Source organism: Chrysemys picta, chromosome 11 (genome assembly GCF_011386835.1).
Source record: "Chrysemys picta bellii isolate R12L10 chromosome 11, ASM1138683v2, whole genome shotgun sequence".
NCBI classification, from domain to species: domain Eukaryota; kingdom Metazoa; phylum Chordata; order Testudines; family Emydidae; genus Chrysemys; species Chrysemys picta.
In genome coordinates, this window is record NC_088801.1 from 33,838,064 (window position 1) to 33,861,149 (window position 23,086).

Consider the following 23,086-nt stretch of genomic DNA (forward strand, 5'->3'; position numbering starts at 1 on the left):
TCATGAAGTGGCAAAATGGTAAATTTTAACTAAATAAGCACCATAAGGCCAGGTTTGCAAAGGTTTGCAAAGGTTGATTTAGGCACCTACAGATGCAGATAGGCACATAGGTGGGATTCACAAGGGGGACATAGGCATCCAACTGCCTCTTTTGGCTCCTAAATCCAACATTTAGGCACCACCAGCATTCACAAAATCCCTGCTCAGCGGCTGCCTAAACCTGCAGGTGCCTAAAATCTCTAGACACCCACGTTTCCACCATTAAAGTTCCCAAGGCACCTACATTTTGGCAGCTGAACAGACTAACAGCTGTCTCAGTCCTGACGGCACCAAATGTCTAGGCACCTCATTCATGCCTAAGCCCCAGCAGGATTCACTAATTGCTTTTTGGGCCAGATACAGTAGGTATGCCCCAGGCATGCCTAAATCTACATAAAACAGCCAGAGGTGGTGGTTGTGCTTGTGCTTCTCGTCTTCCCTGCTCCCCCTCCCCCACCATCGCCCACCCCTTTATAACTTCTAGCCCACTGGTTAGGACATTCACGTGGGATGTGAGAGATTCAGGTTCCAGTGCTCCCTGCTCCAATGAATATTTAATTATTTATACACATTAGAACAGCATCAACAGGAGAGAGAGACCTACCCTATAGCCCAATGGTTAGGGAATGCTCCTGAAAGGTGGGAAACCCAAATCCAAGTCCTTGCTCCAAATCAGGCAGAAGGGGAATTGAACTTGGGTTTCCCATGTCCTGGGTGATTGCTCTAATCACTGGGCTTTGTGCAAGAGGGCAATAGCACCTCCTCCTCCTCTTTTCTTGAGAAAGGGCTGACCTGGCTTAGATGCCTAACTCCAGGAGAGGGTCCAAGACTTTGAATCCCAAATGGAGACATGGGCCTCCCTCTGGCCCACACTTAGACACTTAAGTAACTTTGAGTGGTGGGGTTTAGACCACATCCCCCTTCTCAGCATTTCCTTGTGGCTAGTTTGGGCGGTTCTCTGATCCGCATTTTGGGCTTTTGAGAATCCTATTCTTAGGCACCTCATTCTCTCCTTGCATTGTACAGGAGCTTGGCACCTTCCTCAGGGGTGCGGAGTGTTGTAGCACCTTGTGAATTCCAACTTAACTCCCATTGATTTCAATGGGAGTTTGTCAGCTAGGTGGTTCTGAAAATCCCACTAGGAGCCTAGGTGCCTAACTCAGCCTTGTGCATTACTCTGTTGTTCTTGTGATTTTCTAGATAGCTAAAAATGCTCAGCATCACAATGCCCAAATCCCTTCATAGATCTGGGTCTAGGTGCCCATGTACATCTTTAGGTGCCTACAAATATTTTTTAAAATGTGGCCCATAGGACCCAATCCAAGTCCATTAAAGTGAATGGAAATATTTCTACTGACCTCCTTGGGCTTTGGATCAGCTCAACGGGGGTGGGAAACTGCCATGGCAGGCACCTGGAAAGGAGCTGGCTCTGCACAACCTGCTTTTGTCCCCTGGATACAGATGGCACACCTGGCTCCTAGTGGGCTGTTGGGAACTGGGATGACTTAGGGAGCACAAAGGCAGTATACATCTCTCCTTAGCTGTGCCATACCCAAGGACTTGGCCCATTTTTCTTTCTGTCTCATGCCTCATTAACAGTAATACAGATTCTGCAGGCTAAATTAGGATCTCAGCAACACCTATTCAAAATCTCTTTAGCCTTCGGTACATTGCACAGGTGTTACGGAGGGCATAATCTGAAGCCACTAAGGTTGCCCAGGTGTAGATGAAGGCCTAAACTGCCCCCAGAAGTTATAATACTGGTGCTGGTGTCTGAAGTGTAAAAAACCCATCTTGCGTTTGGAGCATAGGGCAGGTAGATAATATAGCCTCTCCCTGGCTTTTTACTTTCATACTTTCAAACAGAGTAAATTTGATATGGAAACCAATGAAACACACACAACTGAATTTGGAAAGTCACACTGCCATTTTTACTGAGTCACACTTTTCAGCACAGAACTGCATTTTAAAACAAGCTGACAACTGCAGCTTCAATATTTTTGACATATATATTAATAGGTAGCTGTATCACATGAAATAACTGATACTCTCAATGACCCTTGCCTTCTATGGTAAGCAAATTTGAATCCAGCTGAATTAATGCAGTTACCAGCAAACTAAATTACCTTATTCTAGTTCTGTTAGAATCCTCTTAAACAGGCTCCATTAATATTTTTTCAGATTGAGGAAATGTAAAAATGTTTTAAATCTGAAGGCTACGTTTCAATTTCAATCAGGACTTCCGCATAAAATTACTAATTATTAAGGATCTAGAAACACATAGAATAGTGAAAAGAAATGTATTGGCCTATGCTATGTGCCTCCCTTGGGCCAGATGTTTTGCTTGATTAGGACTACAGAATTTGTCCTTGTATGATTGCAATTAATTGCCTTTATTTAGGATTTTATATGCTCCAGCTATAGTACATGCCTTCTAAAACATCTGGATTGAGTGCCATGAAAAAATTTTGTTGGCTCAAATCCTGCTTGCCTATTTGTGTGAATAAGGTGAGTAGGATTTAGACTCATTGGCTAAAAATTTAACAAATCCTTACCGCATAAGTTGCTATTTTCTAATAAGTTTCCCAGTAGATGGCACCAGGGATGGTTGCTATTGCTCCCTACAATCTTGAGACTTATCCTGCTGTTGGAACTGTTCTACAGCATATTTAACATCCACATGTTCTGTATAAAGATACAGGACCTGATTCTCCACGGCCTTTGTAACCCACTGGTGAGTGTGCTACAGGTCCCCCTTGGTGCCAATTCACAAAGGATATGAGTTGTTACAGCCCCTACCTACAGGGCTCTTTAGCTCAAGCTGGAGCAGATAATGCATTTATCTCTGGAGGTCCTGGTGTGCTGGCCAAGAGGGCAGCTGTTGCACTTGCACCTTATATCATCATTTACATCTATGCCAAGTGCAATCAGAATGATGGTAACAATAATACATAACTCTTCTATAGCACTTTTCATTAGTAGATCTTATAGTCCTTCATAAAAGAGGTCCGTTTTATATCCATTTTGCACTTGGCCTGGATATAAATGTGCAAGACAATGGAGAATCAGGCTTATGGTTTGCAGCTGTGATCAGGTACAACATCCATAGCACATATATATATATATACTGTATAATGTCTCAGGTAGGTTACTAAGATTTCTTTTGCTTTGTATTTTAAATGTGTAAAGTAGTTATTCTGTGAAATCTAGCTCCTCCACAGAATGCCAAAGACTAATTTATATCAATATTTTTGCAAGAACTTTTTATCATTCACAGCCAAAGAAAATGTATCATTAAACTTGATTTAACATATTTACACCATATTATTAATACCAGCTGAGCATTATTTTAATCAGCCAAAGCTCTGAAAATAGAAAGTAACAACCAAAGTATTTTGGGGGATCCAAATCAAAACCTGTCTAACTTATGGGGAATTTAAGATCCAGATTGACATTTCCATAATGGGCCAAACCAAAATTAAAATTCATAATTTTGGAGTTGTTTGGCTCCAGATTCTGAACTGATCTTTGTGCCTCGGCTTGCATTGTAACATGAAACCCAGCAAGATGTTTTGGTTTGGGGTGAGTTAAATTGAATGTTCAGGTTCTTTCAAACACAAAGCTTAGTGTAAGTCCTTGAGAAACAAAAATGGAAAAGGAAGGTTAACATGAACATTTCAGCAAACTGAAATCAATAAATTTAATAAAGTATTTTTTAAAATTTTGTAAGAAATAATGAATTTCTGAAATTTCTTTACTTCTTTTCTCCACTGAAGTAGATGGAATTGATCTGGAATTACACTGGTCAGAATAAGACCAGAATTTGCTCCTTAAACTTATACTTACTTGCCACTTATTGGCTTAGAACCTCAGACTGAAGTTTTCTCCTACATAAAACTCCCAATGGGCACTCTCTGTTTGGAAAGACTGTTGGTTTAACCTCAGGTTCTTAGGGTGCAATCCACGATGGTATTTAGGCACCTGAGTCCCATTTTTAGGTACCACTGCTATCTATAAAATCCCCAATTGGCTGCCACCTAACCTGTAGGCACCTAAGTTTTTGAGACTGCACTGCAGCCTCACTCTAGAAGGGCCTGTCTCCTGTCTAAGCCCCTGAGTGATTCACAAACCAGGGAAGATAGGTGTTATCGCCACCTAATCCCATGCAAGAGCCTGATCCCACAGGCATACTCAGAAGCCTATTGAATTGGGCTTCTCAGGCAAGTTCATACCAAACAGCAGCAGGGAGACCTCCTTTGTAATCTTAAGCCTGGTGGATAAAGTACTCACCCACAATGTGGGAGACCCCCCCAGTTCAAGTTTCCCCTCCCCCTAATGATGACAAGGGATTTGAAAAGAGATTTGCTACTGCCTGAGAGAGTGCCCTTACCACTAGGCTATAGACTCATTCTAACTCTTTCACTGACCCAATGAATATTTATTCAATTATTGTGGAACAACTTCAACAGCAGAGACTGAGGGAGCCCTACATCAAATATCTCATAGCCCAGTGGTTAGGGTACTCATCTGAGAGGTGGCAGATTCCTATTCAAATTCTCTCTCTCCCTCTGTATGTGGGGGGACTTGAACTAGGGCAGGGGTCGGCAACCATTCAGAAGTGGTGTGCCGAGTCTTCATTTATTCACTCTAATTTAAGGTTTCGCATGCCAGTAATCCATTTTAACGTTTTTAGAAAGTCTCTTTCTATAAGTCTATAATATATAACTAAACTATTGTTGTATGTAAAGTAAATAAGGTTTTAAAAATGTTTAAGAAGCTTCATTTAAAATTAAATTAAAATGCAGAGCCCCCCGGACCGCTGGCCAGGACCCGGGCAGTGTGAGTGCCACTGAAAATCAGCTTGCGTGCCGCAGGTTGCCTACCCCTGAACTAGAGGTTTCCTGGGTGAGTATCCTATTCACTAGGCTGAAAGTTATAAGGGAGGACAGCCGCCTCCTTCTGCTTTATTTTGGTCCCCAAATGCAACTTAGGCAGCCAAATGCCTGTATTTCCTCATGGATAGTAATCAGAGCTAGGTGCCTTCTGGCAGTCCAGACTGAGGGGCCAAACTCTGAGAGAGGGGGTGGGGCTTAGCATACATTCCTCTGGTTGGCATCTCCCATTGGCTAGCTTAGGTGACTCCCTGCCTAGGCTTTGTGAATTGTAGTGCACAGCACCTATTTCTCCCTATTTTTTGTATATGAGTCTAGGCACCTGTGATAAATGAAGGGGGGGGGGCGTAGCTTCCTTTTATGGGCACCCAGCCAGCCAGTTAGTGATAGAATCCCTCTTGTAGCTGTTCTCTACTTGCTTTACCTGTAAAGGGTTAAAAAAGCCCATAGATAAAAAGAAGGGAGTGGGCACCTGACCAAAAGAGCCAATTGGAGGGCTAGAACGTTTAAAAATTGAGAAAAAACTTTCCCTTTGTCTGTTTTGTTATTGTTCTCTGGAGAGAGGAGACGCAGAGCGGGAACCGGGCTGAACTATGATATAGGAAGCTTTAAGCCAGGTATGAAAAACCATCAGATTATACCTAGAGATTGCTTATCTGAAACCCCAAATATGTAAGTAAGTCAGGGAAGGTCTAGGAAGATGCGAATAGGGTTATTTCTTTTATTTCTTATTGGCTTGTGGACACCTCTGTGCTAATCCCAAATGCTTTCGTTTTGCTTGTAACTTTTAAGCTGGACCTCAAGAAGGTTATTCTTGATGTTTTATTTTTGTAAGTGGGTTTTTTAAATCTAGCAAAATCCTAAGTTCCAGGTGTATTTTCTTTCTTTTTGTTTTTAATAAAATTGACCTTTTTTAAGAACAAGATTGGATTTTTGGTGTCCTAAGAGGTTTGTGCATATGTTGTTTAATTAGCTGGTGGCAACAGCTGATTTCCTTTGTTTTTCTTTCTCAGCTCTTCCCTGGAGGGGGGTGAAAGGGCTTGAGGGTACCTTTGTGGATCTGGGCCTTATGTTCTAATTCCACAGCTGATGTTTATATATAAATAGCTGTGGATTCATGGCAAGTGCTGTTTGACTTTAATGCAGGAGGAGTAATTAGAAGGAATAATGTCAACATTTTGTTAATCTTATTGTTAACCCCAGTGCATGGTTCAGAGGTTTGATTTCTCAGGAGGTTCACAGAAGCAGAGTTTCCTTCCTGCAGAACTGCTAGGATTCACAGAAGAGGAAGAAAAAGAGCCAGAGAAGCTTGAGGTTGCAGAGGTTTGGGGTTAAGGAGAAGGAGACTAGTTGGAAGTCTTTAAAATTGAAAATGCATTTTCATGATAAGTTTTATGCACCTGCACACAACATTGTCCAGGATATTCACAACTTCTTGAGCTGAGTGTGTAAAAGTTTCCAGATAAGTTAGTAGTTGGAATTGAAAACTACATACACCAATGCATAAGAATGTCAGTGTCATTGAAAACTTTATGCATGGGTCTTAGTGTTTTCAATGCAAACACATTTTCTATTTTCCCTAGCTCCCAGGGACCCCAAACTTCTGATTCTCCAAGATCTTCTGGCTCCAGATCTCCCAAGCTTCCTCTCTCCTGAAACTGAAAACCATAGCGCCCATTCCCCAGAAACTCTTTGAATGATTAGGAGTGACTAGCTCAGGAGAACAGTAGGAAAAGCCCATGGAAGATTCTTCTGGTTGAAAGAGAACATGTGTAGTATAAAAAGTGAAAGGTCCTGATTCATTTCTCATTTACTCCAGGTTTACACTGGTGTAACTCCATAGATTTCAATGGAGTTATTGCTGACTTGTACCAGTGTCAGTAAACCACCAACACTGGACTATTATGACAATGAGAATACTATACATGTATCAAGGGTTGTAAGAAAAATTGCATGATATAATACTGCATTATCTGAGAAATAGCATTTCATATAATTAAAGGCTATATTGTAATGCATGTGACCAAAAGGGGCAGAATTAAGGTTACACATGCAATTTTAACTTAGTTATTTCCTGGCTTGTAAATGTTTACAGCAGTTTTGCAACCACTGACTCTGATTTTGCCATACTTCCATTAAGAACTAAGATATAAGCTACCACCCCATGAGATAGGTACTAACTCAGCATATATACGGGTGAGAAGACTGAACTCTTACTGTTTTCTTAGTATCATTTTTAATCACATTTGTAAAATCTCTTATGTTTTAAGAAATAGTGATAATTAAAAACAATGCAACAATCCCTCTTCAGATATATCACAGAATATTTATTAATTTTCAACCCTACCTTCACTTGCATGACGATCCCTAAAAACGTTTTTAGGATGGACGTTAAATCCTTCTATATCATGTACTGAAGATGCTCTCCTTATACTACAAATGCTTTCCTTTGATCTGGAATGAGTTAGTGGTTTACTTGTCTGCAGCGTGTCTGGGTAAAGTTGGTCCCATTGCCGTTTAGGTGAAGAATGGTCAAGAGGTCCTGATATATTAACCAAAGGAGAACATTTGCTGGGCTGTATCAGTGCTTTTGTGTCATCCACTTCAGAAGGGCTACAGCTTTCTTTTGTGGGGGATTTAAAGCGCTTCATAGCCACTGAGTCATCACTGTGCTTAGATGAATCTACTATAACTGCATCAGGGTCTTCCTGTGGTAAGGACTGCTTTCTGTATGTTAAGAGTCTCAGTCCAGGTAACTTGAATCCAAAAAGTTTGCCTAGATATAAATTAAAAAAGAAAGATTAATTACTAAAATTAGTTACTTGTGATAAAATCTTTCTTTCACAATGCCAGAATAGTGTATAGAAGCACCAGTCATAAGTAATCTGTTAACACGAATCTAATAGTGTGTGCTGTTTAGCAACAGAATGCACAACTAAGAAATATTATATACAAGTAATATTGCTTTAGTTATCTTTAGACAGGTTTATGCCTCAGTTGAACACAAGCTTTTGGGCTCAGTACAAGGGTGGTATATGATAGCCTTTGTTTTACAAGGGGTCAGACTAGACTTACCTAATGGTTCCTTTTGGCTTTAAAAATCTATGAATTCATGAAAGTCATGATATAACATGTAATTGTCACATTACTAGGCAACCATGTCCTTAAATACATATTTATGTTTTTTATTGTCAGATAAATTTCATATACTTAAAAATGTACCTTTGCTATTTCACTGAAATCCATTTATTTACTCTATAACTTAAATTGGAAACTTACACATCCTAATTTTCCAAACAGGAAAACTAAAGTTGAGTTTCAATTTTACCATGATCCCAGTCCATCACAAACATATTTCATGTTTGTACATTTAAATTGTGTATTTTTTCTCTAGACATTTACAAATAGAAAGGAAAAGAGCCAAATTTTACCCTCAGTTACACCCATTCAACATAAATACCTTCAGTTCATTTGCACGGATAACATAACTAAGCATAACATATTGCATCTCAAGGTGGGCTGTGTGATGATGAATGGATGATGATGCACCACAATAAGAAATACAAGTAGCAGTGGAAGTACACAAAAATGTGGGCATGGAGTGGGGATGGGAATTGCAAAAAAACCCAAACAAACAACAGCAAATCCTTCAAGTATAATGTAACCCAACTAACAAATGGAAGCTCTAATGCCTTGACATACAGAGAATACAGTAACAGAAATTACTATAAAAGCTAGTTGAATAATGTGAAAACCATCATCAAATAATTAAAATGATGAAAAATGCCACATTTCATTGAATAAGCATTGTGATTAATATTTATCTATATTTCTCTCTTAGGATTTTATATTGCCATCTGTCACTGTAGAATTTGAGCACCTCCTCAATTAAATCAATAGCAATAGTGAAGTTCCTAGTGGATGTCATAGAATCTCTGATACTTCTCACTTTTGGGGGTAAAAACTCCATTTGGGTTAGGGATTGGTTTTTGGTTGTTTTCAGTCTATTCTGATTAGCAGTGTTTGTTGATAGTTAATTTTTATTAATCTATAGCACTGAGATTAATCTGCTCATGCTTTGACGCATCAAAAGACAGAATACTGAAATGTTTTGATATAGTATGTCTTTCAGGGAAGCATATGCACAATAGCTAATGCACAGCAAATGATAGCACAGCTTAGCCTATTTAATTTTGAAACTAAAGTACTATACAGTCAGTATTTAACTTCTGATTTTTAATACAAAATAAATGTATGTGAGATTTACCTACTATACTCCATGGGAAACCTCCATTCATATCCAGTGTACTGTACACACAAAAATCTCCATTACATAAATCAAGAGAAGAACGTGATGCGGACAGCTGCTGGAGATGCCAATGTTCAATCTGTGCAATCAGGATTCAATAACAGTACATCTTGGGAGCTGTTTGGAAAGCTTTCTTATATATTTTCCCTAACAAATTATGAATACTTGAGTAAATTGCCCACAGTTAAAATATTAGTGAAGTACATAAAATCATTTTATATGGTTTTTTAATGCACATGAAATTGAGTTACAAAGCAGTTTATAAATCATTTTTGCAGGCTTATTACATTGAAGGTCAAACAATTACTATACTACTTTTTCATCAATTACATTGTACTCCTTTAAAATACCATTCATAAGATTTCCTTGCATTAGATATTGTTAAAAGCTTTTTGCTGGCGTGCTCTATTTTAGTCATATTCATGGTGATGCAGATGGTCTTTTCTGCTTCACTAGGTTAATATGACCATGTTAGACTGCATTACCGAGTTAGCTGTCTAACTGTAGTTCAGCTGGAAAGAATACACAGTGAGAATTTTGCTCATTGCTAAGACTTTCAGGCATGAAATAGAAAACCCATATGAATATCTCTTTGTTATTCTTTTTTAAACTGAAATAAATTCTCTAACAAAGTCCCCATTTTCTGCTTTTTAACTAGAATATCCTTTAAAATGGGAGGATTGTGGCTCATGTTCAAAGTATGGACAATGAGCCTTATAATGTGCTGAGTGTTCATTATAAAAAAAAAAAAAAGTCAGATCCCTTTTGCAATACTGTAGCTGAAGCTAGCAGAAAGACCATCCACAATTTGTCTGAGTTGCACAGCACATTCTCACTTAGTTCAATAATATAACATAGCCTGATGCAAACATTCATGGCCCAGGCCAAAAGTCCCAATATAGACAAAAGTGTCAATGGGAGTTTTCTTTACATAAAGACTACAGGATCAGTTTTTGTAAAGCAGGAAGCCTCTGTTTTAGATACGTATGCTGGCTGAGGTACTTTTACTTGGACTACGTCTACACTGGCACTTTTGTCTACCTTAACTCACTCTCTCGGTTTAGTATTTCTCAGTACATAGTGAAAAAAACACACACCCCGACCATCAAAACTTTCACCAACAAAAGCGCTGGTGTGAACATAAAAGACCTCATAGTGACCTTTTTCCCTCCAGATCCCATTCCCCAGGGACTCCTACAACAGGACTGCAGTGGGAACACACGAACTTTATCACGGTAGGTAATGCAGCCTGTCCCCTCCTCTCCTAGTAAGGCTTTCTATCACAGTACAATTTCCTCTGCTCCTGCATACCCTTCCTTTCTGGGTGATCTCCCATTAGTGCTTGGGTAATTTCATCGAAGGTTGCTCCTGGCTTCAGCCTCAGAGTTCTGCATGCAGCTCTCCAATGCACGATGGTGGAAACTTCTCATGCTTCCAAGCTTCCTGACGCCAGTCCTTAATTGTCCACAGAGTGCTTGGAATGGGCTGGATAATTATTGGTGAGGAACCTCTTCTTCATTAGAGGAAAAGACGGGCTCCAGGCCAACATGTAGGGAAGCCTTCGATCTTCCATAAGCTTGTGTTGAAGCATCATGAAAAAAGCACCAACAGCTCGTGGAGAACCTGAACTTAGATTGTCTCCACATTGGAATTTTCAAATGTGCCTAAGAGGCAGAGTTATAGCAGACAGAGTGTGGTACAACCCTGTGTTCGGATCCGGGAAAGGCTGAACCTTCTGCTATCTGACCTGACGTAGGTTAAAAGTGTATTTCAGTTGTGATTCTGTGCGAAGGGTTAAATAGGCTTAGAGAGATATAACCTTCCTGGGCCATTGATAGGAAACTATAGAAAGCCAACAGTAACAGGCCTAGAGTGACCAGATGTCCCGATTTTATAGGGACAGTCCCAATATTTGGAGCTTTTTCTTATATAGAGGCCTATTACCCCGCCGCCCCACCCCCTGTCCCGATTTTTCACACTTGCTATCTGGTCACCCTAATCAGACCTTAGGAGTGGTGCTGAATAGAAACATATAGGGGTGGCTGGAAAAGCTGTTTTCATGTCACTAAGGGATGGAGTTAGTGCCAAGTTGTAAAATTAATGTTCCTACATCATCTTATGACTTTCCAGATGCTTCTCATAGTCTCAAAGATGTAAGTTACTGTTTGTAAAGCGGACATTCCAGCAAAAAATTATCTGAACAAGGGTTTCCATGGTAACCTCATGCACCTAAGTTACAAGAAATTCCTAAGCCCTGTCCTATGTTACAGTTCTGTATCAATGGAAGGTAATGGCATTTGGCCTGAGTACTGCCCCAGGGGTCTTTACTATGGTGATGGCACCAGTTATACATCTCCTAAATTCTCCAGGGGCAGAAATGCGTATTTGCTTACACAACATCTTCATTGCAGCAGAGTTAGAGATGAGCCTAAGGCTGAATATCTCAATTTCAGTACACTTGCTGAAGGCACTGGGATTTCTGGTAGATGCAGAAAGCTCTACCTTAACTTGCTCTCTCTGTTTAGTATTTCTCAGTACATAGTGGATTCCTGGTCTCTTACCCTAACATTCCCTTCTGCAAAAGGGCATCCATAACAAATATGTGCTGGGAGGCAGTATCAGCTCCCATCACAGGTATTTAGCCAGATTACATGGTGACTCTGGCAGCTATGCTCCCTTTGTTTCCTTCTAGTCACTCTCTAATACATGGACCTGTAAAGATGATTTCTGAGGCTTTAATAAAAGTGCCTATCTGGGAAAGAAGTGTGAACTTCTATCAGGCTACTTGCCTGGACTTCATGTGATGTTTCTTCCTCCTAAGCCTTCACTCTTTCATAGATTACCCACTCCAGAAATACTTGACAGATACTCAAAGGAGCCAAAATGCCTCCTTTGCACAATAAAGAGTCAAATGTGAGAGCTTCTCCCAGTCTGGAGAGCCCCAAAACTATACTGCAGATGCCCATGGGGTGCCTATGTCCAGGTGTTGTCAGGTAACAATAGTGTGGCATCATCTGTGACCAAACTTGTGCTAAGTCGATCAGAGTGAATGACTGATCTGGCTGTATAAGTTTGGATGTTATGTCAGAGCAAAGAAAACAGCCTGCCTGGCTTCTATCTAATCACAATAACTGCCCGCTTATAAGTAAACAGGATTTCTAGACACAGGATGTGATAGTTACTGCATTGTCCACAGATGGGTCTGTTCACCAGCTCTTGCAATCACAGCACTTCAAAATGTCCAGTTCTTCAGGAAGTGCTGATGAAAGTAATAGTCAGGATAGACAGTTCCCTGACAAACATCCCTGACTGACTATCCAGACCATGAATTTACTCAATAACGCAAGTCTTCTCAGACTTTCCCTGAAGCTGAGCCAAGTGATCTGTTTGTGAGAGCAGCAGAGGGACTCCTCTTCAGTGATGGACTGATGATTGCATGTAGGGAATCATTCCAAAACGCAGGTTATCGGAAATGCAGAGGCAGGCTATTGTTGAATGCCAGTTTTCAGGCTGGAAGAAAACAGTTAACCACTCATACAACAAAGTGTACAGGGGTTTTGTTATGTGGATCTCATCAGACTCAGAATCAAGAGGAGCCAATTTCTTTTCAGGAATAAAATCCCTAAACACTGACTCCATGGCCAAAGTAATAGCAGGTGTTTAAATGCACTACATGCCTCTGACTTCCCTGGTATTATCAGACCAGAAAATAAGGCATGATAGTTATGATCACCTCTATGTTTTTCCCACCTCTTATTTCTCCACACACTCAAACATAGGGGCATGTACACATGTGAGTCATTTTCTTGGTCCCCTAATTATCTCCTCTGCTTGCTTTGTTTTTCTCTCCTTCCTTACAGGAAGAGGAAAGCATCTCCAGGTGCCAGATTGGAAGCTGGAGCAAGATAAAGGACCCCCTAACTTCTACTAGTTCTCAGCTACCTCCTCTGAGTATTTCTTCATCCATTGTAACTCAGTAGCATGGACCTGGCATTTTGGGTTCTTTACTTCCCATTTTCTGGGAAATTTTAAGTTGAACTTTTATTCCACTTTAAATTCTTCTGCAGCTCCCATGTTTCTGGGACAATAACTGCCTTGTTTATTCCTCCTTGCATGTGGGAATGTTATTTTATCTCTCTGGCTGTCTCAACACATTGACAAACTACAGATGGCATTTTTATGTGTATGACATTAATAAGCGCTTATATGTTTATGTGTTTATAAACATATATGTTTATTTTATCTCTCTACCTATCTGTCTATCCAGATTTTATTATATTGTTCCCTGTTGCTATATTAAAATTTACTTGGCATCTTAGGTTTTTTTTTGTCATTTCTGGTTCAAAATCAGTGAAAAGGAAGGTAAGCTGTATTTATAGGAGACTCCAGTTATATTAGGTGTCAACTTTAGCTCCATCCATCTCATGTCATTTAAAGTGCTAGCTGGAAAAGAATGTGTTTTTGTTCCCCTCAAACAGAAAATATCGTTTCTTATTGTAATCTTCTTTCTTAGCCACATATTAAGTTCAAAAATGAACACAATTATTTGTAAATAATTATTTAATGAAAAAATGTCAATCATAATTAATATTATATGCAATGAATTATTTGGCCAGCACTATCTTTTAAAGTCTTCTACCACAAAGTACAGTAGTCTTGAAATCTGAGAAGGAATCTATCCTATTTATCATTGGAAACTTGCAAGAAGTTGCCAGCCTTTACCATTAACTATATCACTGGACTTTATGGAGTAGATAGCATTTGTTCTGTCTGCAAGACCAGGAAGTGAAAACCCTAGAAGGAGGGTCTCTTTATGAAGTCATGTTCCAAACACTAATTCATACAGCTGGATGATTTCCATCATATGGTTTATTTCACCTCTAGATATATAGACTTCTATGCTCTGTGTATTCAGGACTTATAGTCAGAATAAGCTGACAGCCTTCACTACATCTGGGTTTTATCTTCATACAAGCTGATCTCAGATTTAATAGTTCAAGTGTTATAGCTACAGTTTTGCTGAAAAGAGTATTCAGAGAGCTGTGGCAAGAGCTGAATTTTAACTTACTCTCTGGCTGGGTAATGTAAAACTCGGCAAGACCTTGAAATAATATACACAGAACACAAGAAGTAACAGGATAACAACAGATAGATTTACCTGAAGAAGAGCCACTTGAAAGGTTGTTGCCATCTGAAATACAATTAAACTAGATTTACAGACAGCATTAAAATTTTAAAACATATTAAGAAAATAAACATTTAACAGAGCTGTAAAAATGTGAATACTGAGATTGTTTGTTTATGGAGGAAAATGAGGGAGAACATGACTTTTCTACACATTGCCTAAGCAAATTATAATAGATTGTATATGGGACTTACAGGAAAACTGTTCTAAAACACATTATTTTTTCTACTTGCAAAATTTAAGAACTGTTCAGTTTGTTGCATAAAATAGGGTCAATTTTCCATATAAGAATTTGTTAAGTAGTGGAATGGCTCTGGTATAAAATTAGAGTAAATGATATTACAGTCAAGCTCACATTCAGTCAAATTGAGCTATTTATATTTGTTTACTGACCTCCGTCAAGCACTTTAAGAACTCTAGGTGAAAAAGTGCTATGGAAGTGCTAATTATGATTGTTATCCCATTTTAAAAAGAGGAAAGCTTTGACGCTGAAAATCTGAGTGATTTATTTGGCATCTCCTTGGGGTAGGCGGTAAGGTTTTGCCCTCTGTATTTGACATGTATTTACCATGTAACTTTGGAAAAGTCACATAACCCCTTTGAGCCTGAGTTATTCGATCTGTATAAGGGAATATCACATTTCCTATCCACCCTTGTCAAGTGCTTGAGATCTACAGATAGTGTGACTAAGAGGTGAGGAACTTCTAACATGTGTGTATACTACACTCCTTAATAAAATAGGGAAACAATTCTAGAATTATAGATTGGAAAAATAAGAGGTAGTGATTGTAATAATTTTGTTTCATAAAGTAGTACATTTATTTATTTTAATTTATTTAAAATCATGCCTATCCAGCAGTCTGGGACTGTGTAAAAATAAATAATCATAGAATCGTAGAACTGGAAGGGACCTCGAGAGGTCTTCTAGTCTAGTCCCCTGCACTCAAGTATTATCTAGAACTGGGGTGGCCAAACTTACTGACCATCTGAGCTGCATACGACGATCTTCAAAAGTTCGAGAGCTGGGGCGCACCTGCCAGGCTCGGGGCTTCAGCCCTGCAGATAGAGGGGGCTCAGGGCTTCAGCCCTAGGAGAGGTGCTTGCCAGGGCTCAGGGCTGAAGCCCTGCTTTTGCTGAAGTTCTGTGCCCCATCAGGCATGTCCTGCAGGGTAGAAGTTCTGAGACCTCCCTCCCCACTGGGCAGAGGCCAGAAGTGATGCTTGGGGGGTCATGTGCCCCTCCCAGATTTTTGCCAGGGTTTGCTGGCCTTGCTTGGTCACATGGTGCTGCTGAGACCCCATCCCTGCTCAGCAGCTGCTTCAGCCAGCAAGCTGGGAGCTACGGCAGTAGGGAGAGGCACCTGCAAACAGCTGGGAGCTGCAGGGAGAACCGCTGCTTTTGCTGCTGCCTCTCCCCATAGAGCTAAAGCAGCAGCCCCTCCCTGCAGCTCCGAGATGTTTGCTGATGCCTTTCCACCTGGGAGATGCAGGGAGGGGCTGCTCAGGGTCAGAGGTGCATGTGCCTGGGGGGATGACTCAAGTTGTTGGGGGGCTGAAACTTTAAATTGTGCCTCCCCATTCTCATCAGGCACCAGAAGCTTCTAGCCCCACCACCCCACCCCACCAGAGGGCAGAAGCCCTGAGCTCTCCCCCCAGTCTGGTAGGCAGAGAATGGGGGGCAGGGCGTAGGGAGCTTAGTGAGATGCACTTTAACTGTAAGAGAGCTGCATGTGGTTTGCTAGCTGTAGTTTGGCCACCACTGATCTAGACCATCCTTTACAGATGTTTGTGTAACCTGCTCCTAAAAATCTCCAGTGGTGGAGATTCCACAACCTCCCTAGGCAATGTATTCCAGTACTTAACCACCCTGACAGGAAATTTTTCCTAAAGTCCAGCCTAAACTGCCCTCACTGAAATTTAAGCCCGTTGTTTCTTGTCCTATCCTCAGAGGTTAAGGAGAACAATTTTTCTCCCTCCTCCTTGTAACAACCTTTAATGTACTTGAAAACTGTTATCATATCCCCTCTCAGTCTTCTCTTCTCCAGATTAAACAAACCCAGTCTTTTCAATCTTCTCTCATAGACCATGTTTTCTAGACCTTTAATCATTTTTCTTGCTCTTCTCTGGACTTTTTCCAATTTGTCCACATCTTTCTTGAAATGTGACACCCAGAACAGAACACAATACTCTAGTTGAGGCCTAATCAGCATGGAGTAGAGCAGAAGAATTACATCTCGTGTCTTGCTTACAACACTCCTGCTAATACATCCCAGAATGATGTTTGCTTTTTTGGAACAGTGTTACACTGTTGACTTATATTTAGGTTGTGATCCACTATAACCCTCAGATCCCTTTCTGCAGTACTCCTTCCAAGCCAGTCATTTCCCATTTTGTTTGTGTGCAACAGATTGTTCCTTCCTAAGTGGAGTACTTTGCATTTGTCCTTATTGAATTTCCTCCTATTTACTTCAGACCACTTCTATAATTTGTCCAGATCATTTTGAATTTTAATCGTATCCTCCAAAGCACTTGCAACCCCTCCCAGCTTGGTATCACCTGCAAACTTTATACGTGTATCCTCTATGCCATTATCCAATTCATTGATGAAGATTTTGAACAGAACTGGATTCAGAACTGATCCCTTTGGGACCCCACTTGAATGTGAATGCATGATAACTAGTTTGTTTATGAGACGGTCATGTGAAACAGTATCAAAAGCCTTCCTAAATCAAGATATACCACATATACTGCTTCGCCCTATCCACAAGGCTTGTTACCCTGTCAATAAAAGCTATTAGGTTGGTTTGACATGATTTGTTCTTGACAAATCTATGCTGACTGTTACGTATCACCATATTATCTTCTAAGTGTTTGCAAATTGATTGCTTAATTATTTTCTCCATTATCATTCCAGATACTGAAGTTAAACTGACCGGTCTTCAATTCCCCAGGTTGTTCTTATTCCCCTTTTTATAGATTGTCACTATATTTGCCATTTTCCAGTCCTCTGGAATCTCTCCTTCTTCCATGACTTTTTGAAGATAATCACTAATGGCTCAGATATTTCCTCATATCTCTTAGGATCTATGTCCAAAATATGAAATCTTCCAAAATCAATCCAAATTAGTATTCTCCTATCATCTAATACAGCCCACTCAATTCAAACTCAAGAGGTAGCTTGATGTTTCCACTATATTTTTTCTCTGAGTATGAAATCCAGCATTGCCATTTTGCAAATGAAACTGGTATTTGAAATACTCAATATTACCGCTTGGTATTATTGAAAATAATTAGGTCATAAATTTGTAAGTGAGACATTCCATCATGGGTTTGTCTGGCACACTGCTAACTGCCATCACGTCTTCTTCAGTGCTACTTCCTATAACATGGTGTGACTTTCTTTGGTCAATTTGTAAAGCTACTACCCTGTCCTTCAAATCTCCTCTCAGAACCTCCCCTCTACTGTCACATCTACAGTAAGCTGCCTAAAAATAATGGCCAGCCTGGTGTTTAAAAAATCATTCATCTTAATCTGTAAATTTATGATCTATGTAGGTGTAGTGGTGTGGATTGGCCACCCACAGACCCAGAGAGGGAGGAGCCCCATATTAAACCTTGGTGGATGGAGCCATGCCATGCTCAATCCTCCCACCGGAAGTCAGTGGGCAGGACCGGAAGTACAAAAGGCAGGCCGGAGAACTCAGTTGGGAGGCAGCTGCCGGAGGAGACAGATGCCTCCTGTGAACTCCTGAGCTGGGAGGCTGCTGCAGATCCTGAGGAAGCTGAGGACTGACCTGGACCACCAGGGACATTTACAGACCCAAACACAGAGGAGCTGCAAGTCTTGACAGAGGCCTTCTTCCCCGACGACCAGAACAACCCTCTACAGAGCCAGGTATGCCCTGAGGGGGAGTTGGGAAGTGGCCCAGGGGGTAGCCGACCCCTGACTGGCTGCAATGCTGGCAGCGAGTGAGTCAGCGTCTTGCCATAAGGATCCTTGCTGACCCAGTGGCAGACTGCTCTGCCACTGCCAGGGCCCTGGGCTGGGTCACAGTGGAGTGAGTGGGCCTGTGTCCCCCCGGCTATCTCAAGCTGTGGGTGGCAGTCTCCCCCTCTCTTAGGCAAGAAGCCTGTGCTTGTCAGCCCTCTGCTAGAGCTAGGAGGCCCAACTGTTTGCTGCTCTGCCTGAGTGCAGGCCTGAGCCCCTTAGACTCTCTACTGTCCTGCCCTGCCCAAGGGCCTGGGCTAACTGACTGTTTGCTGCCTGTGCCAGACACTCTTGGCTGCCCCACCTCGGCCAGGGGCTGGGGATCCGTAACTATGTTTGTTGTTTGGCCCTGATCACAGGCCCAAGCCCACGTCTCCCGTCGCCCTGCTGGGGCAGATTGGCCACCCACAGACCCGGAGCGGGAGGAGCCATTCCCCCTAACTGTAGGCAATTTGTCTATGTCATCATGTGTCCCTGTTTTCCTTGTCTTTCTTTCTCCAGTTCCTTCCACTGAGTGCTACACATACATGTAACATCCTATTTTTGTTTAGTCTGCAATCTACGTAGAGCAGAGATTGCCTTTTTAAAATGGCTTGTTTGTACAACATGCAGCACAATGGCACTCTGATCCTGATTGGGGATTCTTGGAGATGCTGTAATAAAAACAGCTAATAATAATAGATAGAATCCAAGAATGCTTCAGTTCTAATTCCAGCCTCAACTGTGACTATCCTGGGGTAAAAGTAACTTACTCTCTCTCTGTTTTCCTCACTATAAAATAGGAATAATAATACTTATTTACCTGCCTTGCAGGCTGTTGTGAATATTAATTAATCAGTTAGATGATATTTGTAAAAGCAGGCTGAAGATGAAAAGTGGCATATATTAATAATTTATGATGACGATGATGATGATTACTATTATTATTTATTTATTATTGCCAGTATTATGTCTTTACTACAGCAAGGACTCAGCGATGTCTCAGTTCACCTAACATTCAGTTTAATTTACCTTAGAGGCAAATACACAGAATAACATAGGCTTTGTCATAATTAGGCTTCTGGTCTGGCTAGCTAGAAATCTTTGTCCTCCTGGACACAATTTTTCTTGACTATCCCTCACTCATGATGAATGTGCTCCCAGTGGCATGTCTAAAAATAATACTCCGGACAAATTTCTTATTATATTTTGTGCAAGGTCAGATGGTTACTATTGCTTGTATGCTTCATGTTTCACATGGTACATTATTTGACCCATTCTTTATGACAGCTTAGTTGTATAGTAAGCTTTTTTTTAATATAATACTTTATCTGCCCATAGATAATGCTTATCTAATGCTAAACTGCTGTGCCTGTTCATACAACCAAATAATTTGCATATAGGAAACTCAATGTATGAATACCCAATGCGTATACAGTAATCACTTTATCTAATTAAAGTGAAGTTAATCCATGGATTTTAGAAAGAAAAGACCTGTTTCAGATCTCTTTTATACCTTTTTACCTTGATGTAGTTCCACTGGCTTCAGTGGAGCTATCCCAATTTATACCTATGTCACCAGATCAGAATCAGGCCAAAGTATTAGCATTTTTTGTGAATTTTAAACAAATTCTACAAGCTCTCTGCTGCTAAAACATAGTTGACAATGAAGTGTTCAGTGCTCATTTTAATGGAGAATCACCCCATCATGTGTGTTTGTAGGATATAGAAAAAAGATATATCTTTCCCTGCACAAAGATAATGAAATGTTTTAGGATTTCAGAAAAATATATGAAAAGGTATTATCTGCAAGTCCTTATGCATTCTGCCTGCATTATAAAAACCAAACAGTCCCTCAATATGAAAATTATTTACTATTAAATCCTTGTCATGTCAATATTAGCACATGGGGCAGATACTAGTCTCTTCCATTCCTCTCTGTCATCTGCTGCTGCTTCCATCTGCTCTGTGGTGTTCAGATCAACTGTTCTACCCTCCCCGCTAACAGTTCTTAAGGTTTCTCTTGGGTGCTCTTGTTTCCTCACACCAGTTGATTTCCACTTGACAGCTTCAGGTGGGAGTTTGTGTGTTGGCATCCGGAGTACATGCCCCAAATAAGTGCTTCCTTCTGATTCTGGTGAAAATGAGCTACTGGTTGGGGATTTCTTATATCCCTTCATTAGTAATGAGGTCTTTCCAATTAATTCCCAGAATATTTACTAGGCATTTATTTTCAAAGGGGTCTAGTTTTCTATTTAACATAAATATCCAGCTCTCGCAGGATATTTAGCATGTTAGCACTGAGAATATGTTTGAATTGAAAATTCTGAGTTTTGTTCTGGAGCTATATAGCTTTGATTTCCATATGTTATTGAGTTTAGTAAATGGTGTGGCTTTCCTATCCTTGATGTCACTTTCTTCTTGAGATGGCCATTGGCCAATATGGTGATGTCCAGGTAGGTGAACTGTTCTACTGTCTTGATATATTTGTCTTCTAATGTGATGTTACAGCTTGACATCTGGGTTTCAAGGATGTTTGTTTTAGTATAACTAATTTTGAGCCCTACTTGGCTTGCTATTTTATTTTGCCAGGCTGTCTGTCTTTGTCTGTAACTTATCAGGGATGTTGCTCAGTAGTGCAATATCATCAGCAAAGTTTAGGTCTTCTAAACATTTGCCATCTACCCAGGCTACACCAGCATTATGTTCCTAATACACTTCTTCATTGTCCAGTCTATGGCAATATGAAAATAAGACTAGAATAATAATTTCTCTCAGTCCTTTTCAGGAGAAGAGAACCAAGAAATCATCCAGTAGGTAGCAAAACAGGCCTATAAATTGAAGTGATAAAATGATACAGGACCCTCCCAAAACACACACATTTGAGAAATTTAATTAACTTCTTTATTGATCAGTTTTCTACAGATACTCTGACGGACCTGAAAGGGATAATACTGTCTTTCCAGTAGGGAAATAAGCCACTGTGGTTTTGGGACTAGACGGATACTGTTTTAATGCACAGCTGAATAGCTGTTCTAGACAATCAGTTGCTTTTGGGGTAGTAAGAACAAGGCCAGCTAATATGTAAGTCTACAGCTTAACAGGACTTTTCAATCACTTTAAGCTAACTCAGTTGAGCTAACACAATAGATAAACACACCATTTTTGCCCACTAAGACATACACGGACAACTGTGAACTCCTCCTCTTCAGCATCTCTGACTCTTCCCTCTTCCTTCTTAGATTTGTAGATTACAAGGCCAGATCATCAAGTCTGACCTCTCATTTAACACAGGCCATTGAACTGCCCCAAAATAACTTCTAGACCATGTCTTTTAGAAAAACATCCATTCTTGGGTCAAAAATTGTCAGTGATGGAGAATCCACCAAGACCTTTGGTAAATTGTTCCAATGGTTAATTACTTTCTCCATTAGGAATATACACCTTATTTCCAGTCTGAATTTGTCTAGCTTCAACTGAATTCAGTCTCTCCAACATTCAACAGCTAAAATACCTTTCCTCTCCTGCTACTCTCTCTCTCACACACACATCTCTTGAGTCCCTTCTCTGGCTCCTGGTCTCTTTTTGCATAAAGTTCAGATCCCTCCTATTTACTTTCAAGGCTCCACATGGCTCTGCCCCTGCTGACATCTCATCTCTAATCTCCTGTCACTCCTCACCTCCTGCGCACTGTCCACTCTTCTTCCCTTGTGGCTCCCTCCTCCCACTTTTGCTTTTATCCCCTTTTTCATGTTGCTCTCCATGCTTGGAACAATATCCTTTTCCTGTGCATCAAACGTCCCTACTTTCTGTCTTCAAATCCCTCAGAACGCACTTCACTTTGCTTTCCATTGTGGACTTCCACTCCTGGGCCCTTTACTTTTCCCATCTTGTGTTACATCCATCTCTTCTTAAAGTAAGAATTATAATATGATTAGCATTATTATTATTCATTTTAACCCTTTCACTCTTATCCCTGTCACCTTCCTTGGCATCTTTTCCTGTTCTATTTTTGTTTAATTTAGATTGTAAGCTCCTCAAGGCAGGGGCTCTGTCTTTTAAGAGTCTATATCAAATACCATGACAAGTTATGGTACTGTGTAGATACATACGAATAATAAGAACAGCAACAGTGCACATAGAACTGACATTGCAAATTAAATTAAAATTAGGAAACTTAGAAACACCATTAAATAAAAAGGTTTTTTTAATCAGGACTTTAACAATGTAAGGTCTCCCCAATAGATACAAATAAAAATTAAAAACAAGAAAAGTAATGTAGCCAACTACACCTCACTTTTAGCAAATATTGACATTTTGTTTCAATTTTCAGATGCAAGCAGATTGGGAACTAATATAGTCTGAAAAAATGAATCCTTCAAACAGACAATTTTGCTGTTTCTTTCATATTGCCAAGATCTTGCAGTCTTTTAGAAGCTGCTAACTCTGACTAGAACGTTGTCTGAGTAAGGACTGTTGCTCTGGGCTTACATCCAATTGGCTCAAAGTATACTGACTTGCTTTTCTTGCTCAGATTTAAACTCCATTACAAAACCATGTTGATAGTAAAGGTTAGTTGCATGGAACAGTGTAACATTACATTAAAGTCACCTGAATAATGGAATGGGTTATGGGTTGTTTTATTTAAAGGAATGCACTCTTGCTGAAAGGCTTTATATTACTACAGTAGCTTTT

At 40.3% G+C, this 23,086-nt stretch overlaps 1 protein-coding gene across 8 annotated transcripts in view; it reads right to left on the reverse strand.

The window, feature by feature from the left end:
- The window catches only part of KCNH7 (potassium voltage-gated channel subfamily H member 7), a 331,840-nt gene that overhangs the window by 105,912 nt on the left and 202,842 nt on the right, over nucleotides 1–23,086 (reverse strand). For 5 of the 8 annotated variants that reach the window (XM_065560717.1, XM_065560720.1, XM_008178453.4 and 2 more), the window contains exons 4-5: nucleotides 14,399–14,431; nucleotides 7,279–7,707 (exon numbers count right to left, since the gene is read on the reverse strand). In XM_065560717.1, coding sequence (XP_065416789.1) covers nucleotides 7,279–7,707; nucleotides 14,399–14,431 — 462 coding nt within the window. The remainder of the gene's footprint in view (nucleotides 1–7,278; nucleotides 7,708–14,398; nucleotides 14,432–23,086) is intronic. The other 3 variants (XM_065560719.1, XM_065560718.1, XM_065560716.1) reach the window with 1 other exon arrangement.